This window comes from Taeniopygia guttata, chromosome 6 (genome assembly GCF_048771995.1).
Source record: "Taeniopygia guttata chromosome 6, bTaeGut7.mat, whole genome shotgun sequence".
NCBI lineage: Eukaryota > Metazoa > Chordata > Aves > Passeriformes > Estrildidae > Taeniopygia > Taeniopygia guttata.
In genome coordinates, this window is record NC_133031.1 from 2,709,554 (window position 1) to 2,729,254 (window position 19,701).

At 49.0% G+C, this 19,701-nt stretch overlaps 1 protein-coding gene across 1 annotated transcript in view; it reads right to left on the reverse strand.

Annotated features, from left to right (window-relative positions):
* Nucleotides 1-19,701, reverse strand: part of CDH23 (cadherin related 23) — a 188,037-nt gene that overhangs the window by 96,270 nt on the left and 72,066 nt on the right. The window contains exons 7-9 of the mRNA XM_030275637.4: nt 12,636-12,830; nt 8,650-8,778; nt 2,440-2,518 (exon numbers count right to left, since the gene is read on the reverse strand). Coding sequence (XP_030131497.4) covers nt 2,440-2,518; nt 8,650-8,778; nt 12,636-12,830 — 403 coding nt within the window. The remainder of the gene's footprint in view (nt 1-2,439; nt 2,519-8,649; nt 8,779-12,635; nt 12,831-19,701) is intronic.

Consider the following 19,701-nt stretch of genomic DNA (forward strand, 5'->3'; position numbering starts at 1 on the left):
AGCAGCAATTCCAAATTAATTTTTAAACCCCACCTCCAAAGCACACTAATGCTTTAGGCATTAACACCGAAGGGATGATGAACGGCCAGGTTGCTTCTCAGCTCTCTACTGCTGTATGCACCAGTCCAAAAGGCAAAAGCAGGCCAGCCACATGCCAACTCTGTGCCCAAAAAAGTCTGAGAGCTGGGAAAAGGCATCATCCATCCCTGCAGGGGAATGGCAGCAGCATCACTGCTACTTCCCCTCCTGGAAGAACCAGCTTTAATTGATATTTCCACCAGCCACTTTCACTTTTGCTTACGGTCAGTTTCTAATTTAATTTGCTTCTCCATTCCCATATGTTAGGCTTTTTTTTTTTTTTTTTACTTTTTTTTTTTTTTTTGCAAATTGCCATAAAAATTTTCCAGCTCAGGCACAAAAATCTGCTCGCTGACCTTTACCATCATGATTGAGGATAATGAGAAATTAATTAGGCTTTACCTGCCTGCCAAAAAGAAAATGGCTTGCCTTGGCTGAGCAGGATTTTGGAAATGCATTAGATGCCAGTCCTGTGTCTGGACTCTCACACATCAGAAAGTAACATTAGCTCTGTCCACAGGGTGATCATTCCCATCCAACCCCTTCTCCATGAGACTCTGGTCATGACAGGAGAAAGATGCCTAGCCAGTTAGGAAAACACTTCATAATTCTCATGTTTGGAAAAAAAAAAATAGTAGTGCAGAATAGTTTAATCACTCTTTTGATCTGCTCTGCTGGATTCTCCGGTAGGAGAGCTGCCCACAGCAGGCAGGACTGCGGGCAAGGGTTAAGCTCTTGGCATACACAAGCAGATGCAAGGCTGTGTGCAGTGATCTGCCTGCAGGTCCCTCCGTGTTCCACCTGGATCCCAGAGTGTCCTGATTCCCCCTCCACCATCCCACTGCCCATCCAGGATGGCCAGGCTGACAGCTATTTTACCATCTTCACCATAATTCAGCAACTTCTGCAAAATTAGATGGATGTTTCAGTCCAGTCTCCAGTCAAAAAGAACCCGTATCAGCCAGAAGACAGCCCCTGCTGCACCTTGGCCAGCTGGTACCTACAATCTGGGAGAATCTCTCGAATAAATTGCAGAGGGAATTAGAGGAATAAATAATCCTTGCATCTTCAAAGGCTGGATACTTGCAGCCAGGATCAGTGGACTTGAAAGTCAGGGTGAAATCACCTTGACCCTTGAGGCTGATTAAAAGAGGTTTGAAATGGCTGGGCTTTAAGGAAAAAAAACTGGGAAATTATTCCTGCATGTGGGGGCAGCACCTGGAGCATGTGGCACAGAGCAGGGGGGAGGCAATGCTCCTGTTTCTTGCTGGGAAGGAGCCCTCCCACTAAAAGAGATGCCAGGAAAAGGGTTACAACTCACACCCACCAAGCTGGTCCCTTGCTCCAGGGTCACCCCAGCGAGCAGCCTGTCTGTCCTCACCAAAGCAGCATCTGAGTGCAGCCCTGGGAGCACCAAAGTCAGCTGGGCTATGGCAGAGATTGCTGAGCTCAAGGCATCTTCAAGGAAACAGGCCCAAGCTCCCAAAACTGGCCTTCCCATATGAGAGATGGGTTTTACTGGGAAACACCATCCCTGCCTGCCCAGCCCCTGCTGCCATCAGAAGGGATCCTCAGGCTATGGAGCCAAAGGGGCCAAGCATTGCCCAGCAGTGATCTGCTCATCCACACCAAGAAGGGCTCCCAGGCTTCAGAGACAGACTGCAAAGGCAGACTTAATCCTATCAGAAGGCAGAAAGCCACCACCACTTTAATTAAGCTTCCTTCTCTAGCTCTGCACCCTCACAGGCCCAGTCCTTGCATCACATCTTCTGAAACTTTTGGGAAACACCATAGAAACCACCAGAAGCTGTTCAGTCCATACTCAGTCCTGTTCCCTCCTGGAACAGAAAATCTCCTCCATGGGGTTGTGTGAAGCCAAGCTGTTTGTGGCTCACCATTTCAATGTCAAATTTGCTTGGAGCTACCTGGTTTAGTGGAAGGCATCCCGATCAATCATCTTTAAGGTCTCTTCCATCCTAAATCATTCTACCTGTTCTACACCATGATTTCCCAGGGATGGGATGGACAAAGACTTATTGCAGGCCTATCCCATCCATCCATCCATCCATCCATCCATCCATCCATCCATCCATCCATCCATCATCCATCCATCCATCCATCCATCCATCCATCCATCCATCCATCCATCATCCATCCATCCATCCATCCATCCATCATCCATCCATCCATCCATCATCCATCCATCCATCATCCATCCATCCATCCATCCATCCATCCATCCATCCATCCATCCATCCATCCATCTATCCATCATCCATCCATCATCCATCCATCCATCATCCATCCATCCAACCCACCCATCCATCCCTGCTGGGGTCTCTCCCTGCCCCCAGGACTCACCTGAGACGATGGTGTAGCCGATGCCCCGGGGACGTCCCTTGTCCTGGTCGACAGCCGTTATCATCCGCACGGTGGTACCCTGGGGAGGGACAGGGGAAAGCATGACCAGCAGGAAACAATTCCATTTCCCCACCCCCTTCAGTTTGGTCACTACACCAGTTCAATCTGCCATTGGCTTCCCAGTTTCAAACCTGGCCTCTTCTCCCACTGCGTTCCTCAGATGAGGCACCCCAAGCAATAAGGGCTGCTCACACTGACCATCACAGCCAGCTGCACAACTGACTGAGCTGTGGAGATTTTAACTGAACCCCTTGAGGAGGAGGAGGGCTGGACAGATGCTGAGAACCAGGGATTGCCCCCAGGCAGGAGCTTCTGCAACTGCCAGCTCACCCACCTCATCCTCCATCCTGCAGCATGCACTGTTCCTATAGCCCAGCAGAAAGATCCAAGAGTCCCTCAAAACTGACAAGAACAACATAAGAGGGACCCAAAATTCTTGTTTAGCTCTTGAAATAAAAATATCCTGCTCCATAAGTCAACTTCCCCCGCCGCAGTGCAGTGAGCCCCTGTGAATACCAACACATGCACATGCCCGTAATTAATGTAGTGTGAAAAAATTTACAACTCAGCTGTTCTTGTTTTCATTGGCTTATTAACAGTGGGGAAAGCAGCAAATTTTTTTATTTTTTTTCCTTTTCCCTCAAAGGAAATGTCAACAGAGGCGTTTGCATATCTAACGAGGGAGCAGAGTGGGTCGGCAGGCTCGTGCTTGCCCTGCAATCCATCATTTGAAGGCCAAAGGGAAAGCTGAAGCATCACTGGTGGAAAGAAGGGACTCGCAGGACTTCCAGATCCGTGTCCCTGGGGGCTTGATGCTGCTGCTGGCCATAAAGAAGGCTCCCAGGGCCAGGCAGGCTGCTCGTTCCCTGATCTCCGAGGGCATTTCAACAGACTCCTTAAGTAAATCCATGTTATTAACCGAGAACATTAGCCATAAATCCCAGGTCACTGGCCTCTGAGCAGCACTCGGCTGCTGAGGCTCAGCAGCCACCCGGAGAGCCTCTAAATTACTGACAATAACTGTGCTTTCCCAAGAGCTCCGAGAGACAACAACCGCTGCGAAAGTGGGCAAGGGGCAGGTGGGAAAGCAGAACAGGGGATGTGGAAAGGAGGGCAGGGCAAAGTGGAGGGGAAAAAAGGGTGATGCTTTTTGGTGTGCTCTGTCCCAGCACGGTTTTGCTTAAATTATAATGTATTATACGTTATACTATACTATATATATATATATATATTTAATTGTATTATATAGTATATATAATAGTATATAGTATATAGTACATAGTACATAGTATATAGTATATAGTATATAGTATATAGTATATAGTATATTGTATATTGTATATAGTATATAGTATATTGTATATTGTATATTGTATATTGTATATTGTATATTGTATATTGTAACAGTAATTAAAATATAGTATATAGTATATAGTATATAGTATATAGTATGTAGTATATAGTATATAGTATATTGTATTTTATGTGTTATTATATATTCTGTAATAGTAATTATAATATAGTATACAGTATATTGCATTTTATATGTTACTATATATTCTGTGTTGTATTATACATTACCCTCACATGCAGCAGAGTCAAACTCGATGCAATCTTTGCTCTCCCATCCCCACGGGGCAGGTGAGAGCCCCCTCCCCTCCCTGGCACTCCCCCACGGGGAGGCACCGGGGCTGTGTGACAGCTCCTCACCCATCACATGGAATGGGAATTGCCTCCTGCAGAGGGAAGGCAGGGCCCTGCTATAGCTGGGGAATAGCAATGGGCCACTTCATCTGGCCACTTCTTCCTGGAGGAGCCAAGGGCAAGGGCTGGAGGGAGAGATAAAAGGATGAGTGGGATGTGGCAGCAGGGGAAGTTTGGGAGGGGTGGAGGAGGAATCCGTTCGGATATCTCAGCAGCGTGTGCCACAGTGATGCCCACGGGAGAGAAATTATCCAGACATTTGTTCACAGGAATGAGGGACCATGCTGAGGTTCACCCTCTGCCCTCACAGGCCCGTGATGATGATGATGATGATGATGATATCCTGCTGCTGGGTTTTGGCATTGGGTCTCCCCCCATTCTCCTTGCAGCCTCCTGGGTTTCTCCTCCTGCTCCACAGGCACCTCCTGGGGATGAGCCATGTTTCACCAGTGTCCAAGAAACACGTGTTGGAGTCATGCTGCCTTCCCTACCATCCATGGATGCTGTCTCCTGGAACCCTGGCAAGATCCTTCACATCCCACCTGGTTTCCATCCAGACTCTGCCCACAAGTCTGGCAGACACCACTTCTTGGGGATGGACAATCCCTTCCTGAGCAACCACAGCGTTTGGGAGCAGCCTTGAACCTCCCAGGAAAGGGGCCGAAGAAGTGGCACAGGGCACAACCTGTGGCAAGACCCTGGAGCTCTTAGAATCTCCCAAATGTCCCTGACTTTCCTTTTAAAACAAGTCATACCTCGCCCACCTACTGCAGACAGCAGCGGCTGCAAGGAGAGGGCTCGGCTGGTGGGTACAGAGAGAACAGAATAACTCTTCCCCTCTGGGGGAGGAGGAAGAAGGTTTAGAAAAGTAATAATCTAGGAAAGACTATGCTTTAAAAAAGGCAAAGAAAATAAAGAATGGCACATTATCCAAACAAAATCTGAGGGTTTTTTCAAGAGGGGCAGGGGTAAATCAATCCTTTTTTAATAAAACCCTGAGCTTTTAATAAAGTGTTCACACTGATGGGCTGGAAATATTGTAAGAAAGAATTAACTCGGAGCTATTGAGACCCTAGGGCAAAACCAGCAGCGATTCTACATTATTTCTTCAACTCAAGGAGTTTCTGAGGAGGAGGGGGATGGTGCTGAAGAATTAAACCTGTTTTAACGATGTTTGACATATATCTGTATCATTCCACTGCAAGGTAATACAAGTGCTGGTCTTGGGGCTGTGTGTGCCAGCAGGGTTTGGCCCCACTCTTGCCCTCACGAGGTTCCCTGTGGGATGAAGCACAAGTTCACAGCCCTCAGCTTGTCTCCTGGAGAGTGGATTCCTCCCCTTGCACCCACAGAGGGAAGCTGCAGCACTGCCTGCACCATGCACCAGCTGAGGTGCAGAAAAGCAGCGGCTCATCAGAACCACAGCCGCTCTGCAAGGGGAAAGGGCTCCTCTCCTCCAGCTCGTCCAGAGGACATGGAATCCCAGAACCATTTAGGAAAAGCCTTCTGAGATCATCCAGTCCAACCATTCCCCCAGCACGGCCAAGGCCACCACTACCTCGTGTCCCCAGGTGCCACATCCACATGTCTTTTCAACCCCTGCAGGGATGGGGATTCCACTACTGCCCTGGCAGCCTGTGGCAATGCTTGCACAGCCCTTCCTTTGCAGGGCATTCAACACCAACCACACCACCCAGTCTCCAGCTGCTGCGAGGACACACACCCAAAAAGCCTCTTGAGGATGAAAAACACACCTCAGAGCTTTGCCACAGCTGCAGACGCACTTGGGTGCCCTAGGAGAGATGCCTGAGCCATGCTGGGATGATAAACAACATCAAGAAAGGAGATACAACACCTCCAGGGACAGCAGAGTCTCTCCCTGCTGTGTCCTCTTCCTCTGCCCGATAAGAAATTGCTTTCTTCTCAGTGTCACAATAAGCACCTGCCCAAAATGCTTCTCAATTATGCTCCCAGATCCCGGCCTGAGAGAAATAAGAACTACAACTGCACTTCTCTCCCCTCTCATGCCCCTCCACCCCTCTTTCTTCTTCTTCTCTTACAGGATTAGGGACTTGAAAGGCGAAGCGCAGCCCAGCATTGCAGCGGGAGGAGGGGAGGGGGTGAGCGCTTCAGAAAGCTGCCACGGCAAAAAAAATCCCATTTCTCACTTCTTAATTCCAGTCAATTCCAGTCAAAGGGCTGATAGAGATCTGTTTGTGGTAATTTGCTGCAGTTTATCCACTCTTTTCACCTTCTATCGGCTCTCTGCTGACGGGCTGGCTGACATGCTGTTACTCGAGTGAGGAAATTAAAATTTGATGCAATAATCCCAAATAAGAAGGATTTTATTAGGTAATGTATACACTTTAGATGAGGTATTCTTGCCTGATACATTGATAGGGGAACACAGACATGCTGTGCACCACAGATAAAAGGACGAAGAGAGAAGGGGAGCAGCGGCTCCGTGGATTTAGGGCTGGGATGAGATGCCTTGAGCACATTTGGACCTGCTGAGTCACATGTCAGGGTAAACATCATCCAAAAATGCACACCAACCTCTTGGTTTGACCTGCAAGCCTGGTTTTGGGTGGGAGCTGGCCAAGCCCAGACTCCCCACCCAAATGGGTGGGTTTTGGGTGGGAGCTGGCCAAGCCCAGACTCCCCACCCAAATGGGTGGTGATCATTTTGATAACCAAGACATTCACTCTACACGTGGCTCCACCCAGGGGGTAGGACAGAGCTGATGAGAAGATTTACACTGGGAGACAAAAAATGCACATAATTAATGGCTGGACTTGATGAACTTTGAGGTCTTTTCCAACCAAATGACTCTGTGTTAAACGCCAGGCTTGGCAAAGCAAATCACATCTTTGTTTCAGCACTGGAATTTCTCCCAGGAGGGCTGGGAATTTGGGTCCAAACCAGAGGGTGACACCACTCAAAGCAGTCCCCACCTCCAGCAATCTTCCTCTTCACCATGCTTCCAGTGGCACCTATCCATCTCAGACACCTCAGTGCCTTTGGAGATGTTGCACATGGCCAAGAGAAATTAAAATATCTAAACCTGGTGGGAATTTCTTCTTCTTTTTCCTGTATCACCTTACACAGTGGTTATTTGCTGCTTTCCTGACTGTTCCAGTTGCATATTGACAGAAAGGGTTCCTTCAGTCTTAATATATATCATTATTTGGAAATCATTCCCTTTCCTGAATACAAGATCACTCCATGGACGTGATGCACTCTAGGATTTTTAATACTTATGGCACTTTCATTCCTCTAATTTCATTTAAAGATTTTTTTACTCCTAGTTAAGCATGATCTGATTTGTGGGGTTTTATTTCCCTGCAGCTCACTCTGTCCATCTCAGAGATACTCCTAAATATCAACAAAACCTATACCTGGTGAGTAATTAATGAATAAGCTGGGGGGTTTTGGCCACCTCTGGGCCAGCAGACAGGTAATGTGCTGTGTCACCACAGAATTTGGGACAGTACAACTCAGCCCTGTTGATCCAGCACTCTCCATGTCCACTTTTGCCCCAAAGTGAATAAAAAGGCATAAATTGAAGCACACTGGAGTTCCCTCTCCCTCTAAACAGAGCCACCAGGCATTTGGGATCCAGAGCACCATACAAGTTGTGGGGTGCACATGTGGTGTGGGTGCTCACCATGCCATGATTTTAAGGCAGGCTTTTCCTGCCACACACAAAAAATGTTTTCTTGTGGACAAAGTGATGGGATGCATAACTGTGGATGCTGTGGAGAAGGGCTGGTGCTTGGATTAAAGCCCTTGGTGAGTCTCCAAAATGGTCTCCATTCCCTGGGTAGATTGCAAGGGCTCTACTGCATTTCAGGGTGGACTTTTAATCCCGACTGGAAAGTACCAAAAATAGAAGAGACAAATTTCTCATTGGAAGTCCTGGCTGAGATTCCCTCTAGAAACAGCTCCCAAAGCCCAAGCTGCCCTCCACGCTCCCTGACATCTGTGGGGGGAAAAAAAACCCTCATCCCTGCTGTATTCAGAGACTGGGAGACGTTTTTCCACAAACAGCGAGTTTGCTGACAAACCGAGTTTCAGAAGAACTAAAATGATTGGACCAATTTGGCAAAACCTGGGGGAAAAGACTCAAAGTGCTGAAATGGCTGATGATTCTGGCATTTTCAAAACTGCCTCATTTCGGGAACGTTTAGATTTTTCCTTCAAGTTCTCTATTGGAAATGGCATGCAGATAGACCGTGGGGAGGAGACAGGGTGACTGTCTGCTCCGAACAACACAAAGCCTCTGCAGAATTTAAGAAAAAAACCTCAAGAAAATATTTTATTTGGGGTCCAGGCTTGCTGAACCCCTGTGCTTAGGCTGCCTGTTTTAAAAAGGGGCTGAGTGGTTTGGATCTGGCTGGAGGTGTGCTGTTTCAGAAGGAAACCCCACAGAGCACAGCCCTTACCGGAGGCGAGTTCTCGTAGATGTTGGTGCTGTAGGGCAGGTTGATGAAGATGGGGTCCATGTCCTGCACATCTGTGATGATGACTGCCAGGTTGGCCAGAGTAGACAGGGGTTTGTTTTTATCTTGGTCCTTGAAAAAAGAAGGGGCAGGGAGGGGAGAGAAAGGATTTCTATCAGAAAAACAGAATTATTCAGCAGCATTAAATCTCACGTGGTTGTAGCTGGGACAGGTTTTCTGAATAGTGGAGGTAATCATCTCCTTTTCAAGCTACCTGCTGGAATTATTGTCCACTGCACCTCCCTCTAAGCTGAAATACAATATGCATTTCATTGCAGCATCAGCCCTTTCAAATGAAGCAAACACCAATTTAGTTTTCATCACATTTTGAGTGAAAATGCAGCAATGCTGTTCAACATCTACTTCAAAATGTAAATTCCTTCCTAATGCAGACAAAGCCTAAGGTACCTCTGCATGGTCAGACCCAGGGGTGGGTGCCAGCAGCCTCTCTCATACCCACAGTGCTGATGCCTTAACACAGCTGAAGAGGAGGCCCTGGGAGACCTCAGAGCCCCTTCCAGTGACTAAAGGGGCTCCAGGAGAGGGCATGGAGGGACAGGACAAGGGGAAATGGTTTTAAACTGAAAGAAGTCAGGGTTAGATCCCGTATTAGGAAGTAATTCCTGGCTGTCAGGGTGGTGAGTTTGCCCAGAGAAGCTGTGGCTGCCCCTGGATCCCTGGCACTGGATGGGGCTTGGAACACCCTGGGATCGTGGAAGGTGTCCCTTCCCCATGGCAGGGGGTTGGACTAAAAGGTCTTTAAATATCCCTTCCCACCTGAACCACTCCATGATTCCTTGATCACCTCCCTGTCACTCCATCACATCCCACCAGGATAGAGCCTCGGGCTCTTTTCCAAGCATGACCCTCCTCCAGCAGCCAAAGCCACAGCAGCAGGCACTGCCACCAGCTTCTCCTGCTGCCACTGCTTTTCTTGCTGAAGCCTTGTTCCCTGGGTGCTCAAAAGTGACCCCAACGCCCCCAGCCCTTTGCTAAGGGCAGGAGCAAAGAGAGCACACGGAGGGAAGGGAATCAGTGTCTCCTTACCCCCAATCAGGCACTGTGCTGGAAGGTGACTACACACTCCCAAAGCAGCTCTGAGCAGAGGCAAAGACTGATTGCCGGAAGATTAATGTTAATTTAAACTCTATTCAACAGTTCAGCCTGTACATTATCCTCTTAACCTGCAGGGCTCAGTGTCTGTGGCCTGGGTGGATGCTTATTCTGACTCGGCTGTTAGTGCCATCAGGTTCAAGTCCTTTCTTTCTTCAGATAATGTTCCTTCCCCTCCCCTTTACCTCTCAAATTTTGTTTCAGGCATCACAGATAGCACTGAAAAAACAAGCATGCATCCAGTTTCCTCACTGGACCGTCTCTCCTGCTGTCCTTTCCAGCCTCTCCCTGTGCTCGCTGCCCTCATCCCTGGGATAGAACAACTCCTGCCTTGCACCCATGCTGCTCAGCAATCCCTGCAGTCACCCTGAACCCACCACCACCCCATTTCCCACTCTGGACCGTGCAAACTGCTCATCAGGCAGACAAAATCTGCTCTTCCAGCTTCTGCTACACTGGTGCAACCCTCACATTTCTTTTCCCGGCACAGCTTTGCCCCAGGGTTTCTCATCACTCTCCTAGGAATTACTAGCACTGACCAAAGCAAGGAGATATTCCCACAGCTGCCACCCAGCCCAGTTCAGAGACGACATTGAAGTCCTTGGATTCCTTAAACTGGAAATTACTGGATGCCAGGAGTGTATTGAGCAAGGAGCAGGCTGCGCAGAGCAGCTGTGGTTGCCTCATACCTAAAAATGTCCCAGGCCAGGCTGGACAGGGCTTGGAGCAAGCTGGGACAGTGGAAGGTGTCCCTTCCCATGGCAGGGGTTGGGATGAACTGGGCTTTACAACCCCTTCCAACCCAAACCATTGTGGGATTTCATGAAGTGCCCATTTTATCTCTGCTGGGATCCAGGGCCAGACAGAGCTGGATGGACCAAGCTGACACCATTGCATCCCTAAGGAAATCAGAATCCTGGAAGAAAGTTACATTTCCATCAGGGGCTGTGTTTGGTCCCACATTTTGCAACCTGCTAGACAGCTCAGTAACACATCCCAGGAAAGAGTGTCAGCAACAGACGCTGGCAAAGAAGCGAAAAACAGAGAGGCCCTCTTCACACTGGAGTATTAAAATAAAATGAGGTATGTTTCAAAATAAAAAAAACCAAACCCTCACAAACAACAAAAAAACAAGTTTCTGGAGCAAATTCCACATCCTGGAACATGCAGGGCTTGGGCTGAAAGGTTGTGATGTTTGCCCTACAGTGTATGAGTGTCTGGGCCCGCTGCTGTGAAGAGAGAAGCACAGCCCTCCGTGTCCTCCTGACATTTGTGGTTCTGCATCAAGACAATGATCTTGATCAAATCACACACTTTGAGAGCTCTAGCCAGCTGCCTGGAGGGGGCAGAGAGGGTTTTCTCCCCCTCTCCTGAGCGTGGAGTTGGACAGATGCATTGCAGGGCTGAATCTCACCTTCCTCTGTTGCGTGCCAGGTGGGGAAGGAGCCAGCATCCAGAGCTCAGCCTGTGTGCTCCTTGACATTCTCCAGCTCTCTAGACTGAACACCGGGGACTGAACACCCACTAACACGGACATGAATTTATAATTTCCCATCCCAAGGGTCCCCTCCCAGTGTGATGGCACTGACTGTAATTAAGAACCTGGTTTCTCCTCTGCGCACCAGAATTTTAACTCTTGATGTCTGAACTTAATACAGGTGAACCCACTTGTAATAAACCACAGCATACAAGGAATGAGTCTGGAGGATTCAATATACCAAAGACATTCTTCACTCAGAGGCTGGTGAGACACTGGCACAGCTTTCCCAGGGAAGTTGTGGATGTAGCACCATCCCTGGAAGTGTTCCAGGCCTGGCTGGATGGGGCTTGGGGCAACCTGGTCTAGCAGAAGGTGCCCCTGCCCATGGCAGGGGTTGGAATGGGATTGTCTTTAAGGTGCCTGACCCAAACCATTCTGTGATTCTGTGAACGGTCTGTTTGCCTGTGGGAATCCAGAGCTTCCCTCTGGCTGCTCTGGAAGTTCTGGGACCCTGGTAGGGGGTCAGGAACCCCCCTGTACAGAGCCCCCAGAGACACTGTCTGTGATCTCTGTCCATGGAAAAGAGTTTTCAATCCTACAGGATGAATTACAAGCTCTGAGTGTTTGATAAGAGTAATAATTAAGTGTGGCACAGGTGCAAAAGTAAAATTTTAGGATTCTAGATTAGGGGTCCAAAGGGGACAAGATGGAGGAAATTGGGTGTGTCTTGTCCTTTTTCTCCTTCTTCATGCCCTCCATGTTTCACTGTAGTGTTGGCATTTTTCTGTTGGTTTAGGCTGGGGACACACTGTTCAACGTAGGTGACAGATATTGGCACGTTATTGTAAATCCAGCACAGGTAGTTTGTGGTATTTAATGTTTGTACCATCCCACTGAGGGCAGAGCCCCACACGCTGCCCTGCAGGACAGAGCTGCGGCAGGGCAGCAGAACATGTTAGAGATAAACAGAATAAACAACCTTGAAACCAGCACAGACGAATTATGGCTTCTTCTTTGGCAACGGGGCAGAAAGACAGAGACTTTCTACAATCTCGGAATCATCAATACCCACAGATTCCAACATTTGCCCTCTACTGGGTTTCACCACCCAGGAGCTGGTTCCCTTCCTGCAGAAGCCCCTGACACGTGTGAGATGCTGTTGGAGAGGTGCAGCCGTTCCCCACAGCGACCTAAAACCACCCAGAGGCCTCGCTGCTGCAACGCCTCACTAAGCAGAAAATACAGGATGCGCCCAAAAGCAGATTTTCCAGAGCAGGGCAATAACACAAACCCCAGACATCACCTGCAGGCCTGCAGCTGCCCGGGTACAACTCACCGTGGCGTTCACCTGGAGCTGGTAGGCCTGGGTGACTTCATAGTCCAGCTCCCGGATCACCGTCACGATGCCACGGCCGCTGTCGATGGCAAAGAAGCTGGAAGGGGGCTGGAAGGAGTAAAGCACGCTGCCTCCTGCCCCCTGGTCTGGGTCCGTGGCGTTCACGATGAAAATTGGAGTGCCCACGGGGGTGTTCTGGAGATAAGAAATAAACATTGGTAACACCAGGCGCTGTTTTCGTATCAAACGTACACCAGCAATTTCCTTCTCCCACCGGGAGTGACATCCAGAGACCCTGCAACTCTGCCCTGCATTTCCAGCCATTTGTAAGTTACACAGCTGTGTTCTTTATTGCAGTATTGCAGGGCCTATAATAGTTGTTACACACTTATAATAATAGTTATACAGCTGTGGTCAAGGTGGCATTCTATCACAAACCCTTATTTTTCCTAGACATCCCAACTTTCCAGAAAAATTGCTCTCTTTGCTGAAACTTGTTTTTTGCCCAAAGGTGCTTTTATTTTTGATGCTGACTCCTTCGCTGTTTTCACCACAAAGTATTAAATACAGGAGAGCTTTAAAAAAGTAAGCGGAACTTTAAAAAAAAAAAAAAAAAAAAGCATTAAATGCAACACAGAACTTCACATAAAAGTCAGTTGTAGTTTCCACAGCAACTACAACCTGGCCCGATTAACGCAGGCATGAACAGTTCCATCGTCATAAATCTGGAACTAATCTACATGCATAAAATATGCAGCTGAGTGCACAAAATCAGCAATGGCAAGTGCAGTTTGGCACTTCTTATTGTTTAACTTCACAGCGGGGAGAACAATTATCCATTTTTGGTGGAACAGCTGCATGTTCCTATGCAAATCTTAAAATGCATATTCTTGTCTCTCCCTAAAGGCACGAGCACAGACTGCCAGCTAAAAGGCTCTGCTGGGGCTCCAGGTACACTTGGGCATGTCCCCCTGCCTGTGACACCATCAAAAGAGTTGGCAAGGAGATAAACCTCAAAAGGGGACACAGCAAAGGTCAGAAGTGAGACCTGACAGTGGCTGGGATAATGGGGATTATTCCTGAAAACCTCTCCCCAAGTCTCTGTGTTTTATTGTTAACTCATTTCATATTGAATTGTTCTCCCTCAGCTTACAGAGAAGTATCCTGAAGTGCTGAGAGGATGGAAAAGAGGCTTGAGGAGAGGCAGAATTTAGAAGATGGGGCACTGCTTCCAAGAAAATCCTTGGCCAAAGCTGTGAAACAGACAGCCATTTTCAGGTTTGTTGGGAACCACAGGGCTTGCAGTAAAACAGAGGTTGTCCCAGTCAACACTTATACTAGATAATATAGGAAAACAGGGCCCCACACTTGGGAATCTTATTTAACCAGTTTAATACTGGGTGATGGCACCAACAAAGAACCAGAGAATCCAAATTTTCCCAGTTAAGGCTCAGGCCAGCAGAAGTTTGCCCTCAAGGCAGGTGGCAGGATTTGGTACCACAGAGCAGAGAACCCAGAGCACACTTTGCAGCTCACACTGATGAACCCAGGCTCAGGACACTCATCCCAAGCACATCCCTCATGCCCCTGCCCTGGTATCCAGGCATGTGGCATTGCAGGGACCCAAGCTCACCTCGGATTCCAGCAACATTCCCCTTCCCTTACATCAGTGTCACTTCTGCCAAGGTGTGAGAGGTTGCAGCTCCCACTTAGGTTTTCCATTTCCTTTCTTCTTTTTTCCCCTCCTCTAAATCAAGCTGCTCTAGAAAGCCTTGCAGGGCAGGCCTGAGGATTATTTTTTAAAGCACCTTCAAGTTTTTTTGGTGATCATCAGTCACAAAAGCATAAAAGATAGCTGGAAGGGACCTCAGAAAAGAAACCTGGCCCCTGCACTCCACCTAAATCATCCCCATCCTGAAAGGCTTCTAGCAAAGGAGACACCACATCCTCCCCAGCCCATCTGTCCCGGAATTTTGCTGCCCTTTGCCTTACAGCTGCTCATTTTCTGGGAGCTTAACCCAGCCCTGCCCTGCTGCCGTGTAAATCTTGACTTTGTGACATACACTCAGCACCTTAATCCAGGTTTGGGCATTTAAACTGCTCAGGAACTAGGATTTTGTCAGCTGAGGGGTGTGTTGGGTGAAGAAGCCCTTCATGAGTGGCTGTGGTGAGTGTTTGCTTTCTGAGCACTCCTAAAACACCTTCTCAGACAAGACTAGAGCATCTCCCCAGCCCCTCTTTTGGGCTACCTGCCTGCCCCAAGCCATCACCAGCAGGAGCAGCTCCAGAGCATGCCACAGCCCTCCTGTTGCTGCTGCCAGGGCACTGCTTCCAGCACCCCACCTTTCTTCCCTGAGCCACCAGGGTACCAATGTCACAGCACAGGGCACTACAAATGAACCATTCCCAGGGACAGGCAGGGCAGGAGCACACTCAGGCTGCACTGAAGGGCCTGGGCTATATTGCCCTGGGAATAAGAATATTCATAAGGATAAAGCTGGCCTTGATGAATATGTTTCCTCTCCTTTTTAAGTTCCCCTAGCCACTGCTGTTAACATGCAAATCCTCTCTGGTCACCCGTGATTACGGGGCTGCTCTGGGCTGGCTGTGAGAGAGGAGAGCTTGATTTCCCCCGCATTGTACTCCATACAATAGCCCCAAAGCAGGCTTTGAAGGGACTTCATCTCCTGTCCTTCCAAGGAGAAGCTGCCTGGAGGGGACACGGAGGTCACAGCTTTGGTGCTGTCAGCTCCAAGCCCTGCAGACACCGCCAGGTGACTTCCATGGCTTTATCCTTGTTTTACAGCTTCTCTCAGCAGCCCCCTTCGCTGGCCAGGACAGCAAGAGCCACACAAGCAGGGGGTCAGATCTGGACAAAGATCTGGCCCTGAGAATCAGTCATGGACATCAACACCAAAGCATCTGAGGGGCTCTGAGGGACCCCAGGGCTGGATCATGAGCGTGGGAGTAGGAGCAAAGCCTGAGTGAATTTAGGAGGGGAGTAGAAGGGCTCCCAGGCAATGGAGGAGTGTTACAGGAACCAGAGCAGCATGGATAGAGAGAGGGAAATCACTGATTCTGCCCAAAATGCACAGGTCAATGAGAATATTTCACTACCAAACACATGTCCTTATTCCCAACAGCACACAGGGAAGAGGATGCAGATTTGTAAGGAATGCTCTGGGTAATGCATCTTTTTTTCCACCGCTCAAGTTCAAGGAAACAAAAAAAATTCCCCCAAACCAGCAAAACCAGCTGCAGGGCGCAGACATCCCATGTCAACAGTCCTGCAGGGAAAAAGGTCTCATCAATGCTCATGCCCTGGCAGGCAGTCAGGATGCAGTGGAATTTCAGGCCATCTGCCTTAAAAAGCATAAAAAGTATGTCTTTAAAATCCTCTTGCCATTTCTGGGTCAAACAGGCTCGAGGTATTTCTCAGCAGGAAGCTGGCATCTTTATTTCTCAGAAGCTGTGGCCCATCATCTAAACAATGAAGCAAAACATCTGGATAAACAGAAGAGCCTGGGGCTTATGTTTGATGGTAAATACCGAGCAGAGGACACAAGCCAGGGAGATGCCTTTGGAAAGCCCCGTGCTGGACCATGTTTCTGCTTTTTCAGCATTTACAGGTCCATTTATAGGACTCTTCTGCATATCCTTCATTGTCTTTCTTCATTAACAAAGACTAATTGTGGTTATGCTTATCTCACCAACAGGCAAAAATAACAAAATCCATCCTTTTTTTTTGTCCAGGTGGACAACAGCCTACAGGTGCTCGTGGCAAAGAGGTGAGCTTTCTACACAAGTCGCCAAATTCTGTCATTTTTTAAAGCTTTAGGCTCTCTGCAGCAGCCTGCGATGGAGGCTTCATTCACTACAGAAAAAAGAACTGGTGACAAAACTGTGTCATGTCATTAAATCTTTGTTACGACGCCAGCAGATGTGAGATTAAAAATAAACATGCAGACAGATGCAGCCTGCTGGGGGGGAGGAGGAGGGCAAACGGGAGTGGGACCTGCTCCCGACCTGTCTCCAGCACCCCATCCTTCACCTGGCAGCTCCAGCACCCAGGTTACCCCCAGAGCAGCTCCAGGAATTAAAGGGCTCTGCAGTGCTAAGTGGTGATGCCCTTTGTGCCTTCCTTATTTTGCAATAAACCAGTAAGAAAAGTTCAATCTGTTTAAAAAAAAAAAGTATTGGAAGAAGTTTGGGGGGGATCCAAAAATAAATACTGAACAGTAATGGAAGAGCCCCTAACTCTTAATCATAAGGAGACTGCTCTGTTCCAGTGGATCCCCAGCAGCAAGGACAGGTTGGTGTTAAAATAAGGAATTTTAACACCAAAATAAGGAACTAAACCCTAAAATCCCTGTTCAAACATGGAAGGATGTTGGTGCACATGGGGAAGGCAGAGAAGAGACCAAGACCTTGACTCTCTCTGAGCAGTGCAGAGGTGTGAAATCACAAATAATCACAGGATCACAGAATGAGTCCGACCACAGTGTTCTGCTCCCACCTCCCTGCTCTAGCAGGGCCATGCCAGAGCACATGGCACAGGATTGTGTCCAGAGGGTTCTGGGAGAGCCCCAGAGAGGGACACTCCACACCCTCTCTGGACAGTCTGTTCCCGTGCTGGGTGGCTGCCCAGGACAGTTCTGCTCAGGTTCAGGTGGATCTTCCTGTGCATCAGTTTTTGCTGGTCCCTCTTGTCCCGTTGCAGCTCCATCCTCCTTTCATCCTCCCAGGAAGTTGTGTTTCCATCCCAAAGCTGTCATGGGATGGCCCAAGCACAGCCACCACAACAAACATCTCCCCCGGGCTGTCACCTCCCGTGTGACCTCAGCAGGAGTTACCAGACACAGATGTGCCCTGTCAACCCCGACAGCTGGGACACCACAGCCTTATGTAACATTCTCTGCAAAAGGGGCAACTAAGGCTGAAAAAGAGGTTACCAAAAGGGGACTTTTTAAAATATTTACACCTCACTCTCTGGCCACACCGGTAGTTTTTAATATCTTATCATGAGCCCTATTATAATATGCATTATATTATTACCCATATTATAACATGCATTGGTAATACAATTTTGGGTGGATGCTGCTCCACCATGATGTGGCAATAAAAGGTAGGTGATAATCCAGGGGAGATGCCCTCTCTGGGTCACAATGTGAGCAACCTGGGACAGTGGAGAGTGTCCCTACCCACAGCAGGAGGCTGGAGCAGGATGGCCTTTAAGGTCCCTTCCAACCCAGACTGTGCCATGATGTGTCCAACCAGGCAAGCCACATGAGCTGAACGTGAGGGACACCTGAAAAAAGCCAGGACACCACCTCCTCTGCTCTGCCACAAATTGTTCCTCTCAAGTTGTGCCAGGGGAGGCTTAGATTGAATAGCAGGAACATTTTTTTTTCATGGAAAGCTGGTGTGGTTTGACACTGGCCATTCACCAGGCACCCATGAAAGCCACTCACTCACCCTCCCCTGCCACAGCTGGGCAGAGAAGAGAAAAATTTAAACAGAGGGTTCATGAGTTAAGGACTGGGAGAAAACACTCCAAGGCTCAACTTAGAAGTAGAAAATGAGTTTATTACTACCAAAATCAGAGGAGGATAATGAGAAGTAAAGCAAGTCCTTAGAAAAACCCCTCCCTCTCTCCCACTGACAGCACAGGGAGCCAGGGTAAGGGGGTTTGGGTCAGTTCTTCTTCTACTGCTCAGGGAGTGAAGTCCTTCCCCTGCTACACCATGGGGTCACTCCCATGGGAGACAGTTCTCTGTGAGCTTCTCCAGTGTGACTCCACTCTCACAAGCAGCAGTCCTCCCAAAACTGCTGTGCAGTCCTCCAAAGACAGGCTGCTCCAGCCTGGGAGCAGGGCTCTTCTCTCCACCAGGCCTCCCACTGGATCACAGCCCCCTCCAGGGATCCACTGCTCCGGTGTGGGCACCTCCCCCATGTGGATCTCTGCATCCCCTGTGCATCCCCACAGGCTGTGGGTGGATCTCTGCATCCCCCATGGATCCCCATGGGCTGTGGTGGATCTCTGCATCCCCCATGGATCCCCATGGGCTGTGGGTGGATCTCTGCATCCCCCATGGATCCCTATGGGCTGTGGGTGGATCTCTGCATCCCCCGTGGATCCCCATGGGCTGTGGGTGGATCTCTGCATCCCCCATGGATCCCTATGGGCTGTGGGTGGATCTCTGCATCCCCCGTGGATCCCCATGGGCTGTGGGTGGATCTCTGCATCCCCTGTGCATCCCCACAGGCTGCAGGGGCACAGCTGCTTCATCATGGTCTCACCATGGCTGCAGAGGAATCTCAGCTCTGATGCCTGGAGCACCTTCCCCCCTCCTTCTCCACCAACCTTGGTGTCTCAGTGTTGTTCCCCTCACGTGTTCTCACCTCCTCCTCTTCTCTGGCTGGAATTAACACTGTACCTCCAACTTTGTTTTGATTTCTTCTTAAATCTGTTACCATCATCTCTAACTGGTCCATATTTGGCCAGCAGCATGTCCATCCTCAGAGCAATCAGGGGTTGGCTCTGCCAGACATGGTGGAAGCTTCCAGCAGCTTCTCACAGAAGCCACCTCTGTGGCCTCCTCCTACCAAAAACCAGCCCCTGCAAGCCCAACACAAAAGGTTTGTCCAGCACTGGCAAAGTGCTGGACAAGGAGGTGGGCTGAGGGGGAATATGGAGAGCTGACATTTTTACAGCAGGGTCAGAGTGGGAGGGAAGAAAAGGTGGGAGATGAAGCAGAGGAGAGCTGGGAGTTCATTCTCCCGACACCCCCTTCAATGCATCCACTTTTCCAGCACACAGAGCGAGCAGCTGCGTGGCTCTGGGCTGCTGGCTGGGATTAAACCACCACAACCTTCTGGCAAGAAGGCTGGGCACCAGAAATGTCTATTTTGGTGTGTTTGGGGCTCATCCCTTCACAAACCTTCTGGCAAGAAGGCTGGGCACCAGAAATGTCTATTTTGGTGTGTTTGGGGCTCATCCCTTCACAAACGTTCTGACAAGAAGGCTGGGCACCAAAAATGTCTATTTTGGTGTGTTTGGGGCTCA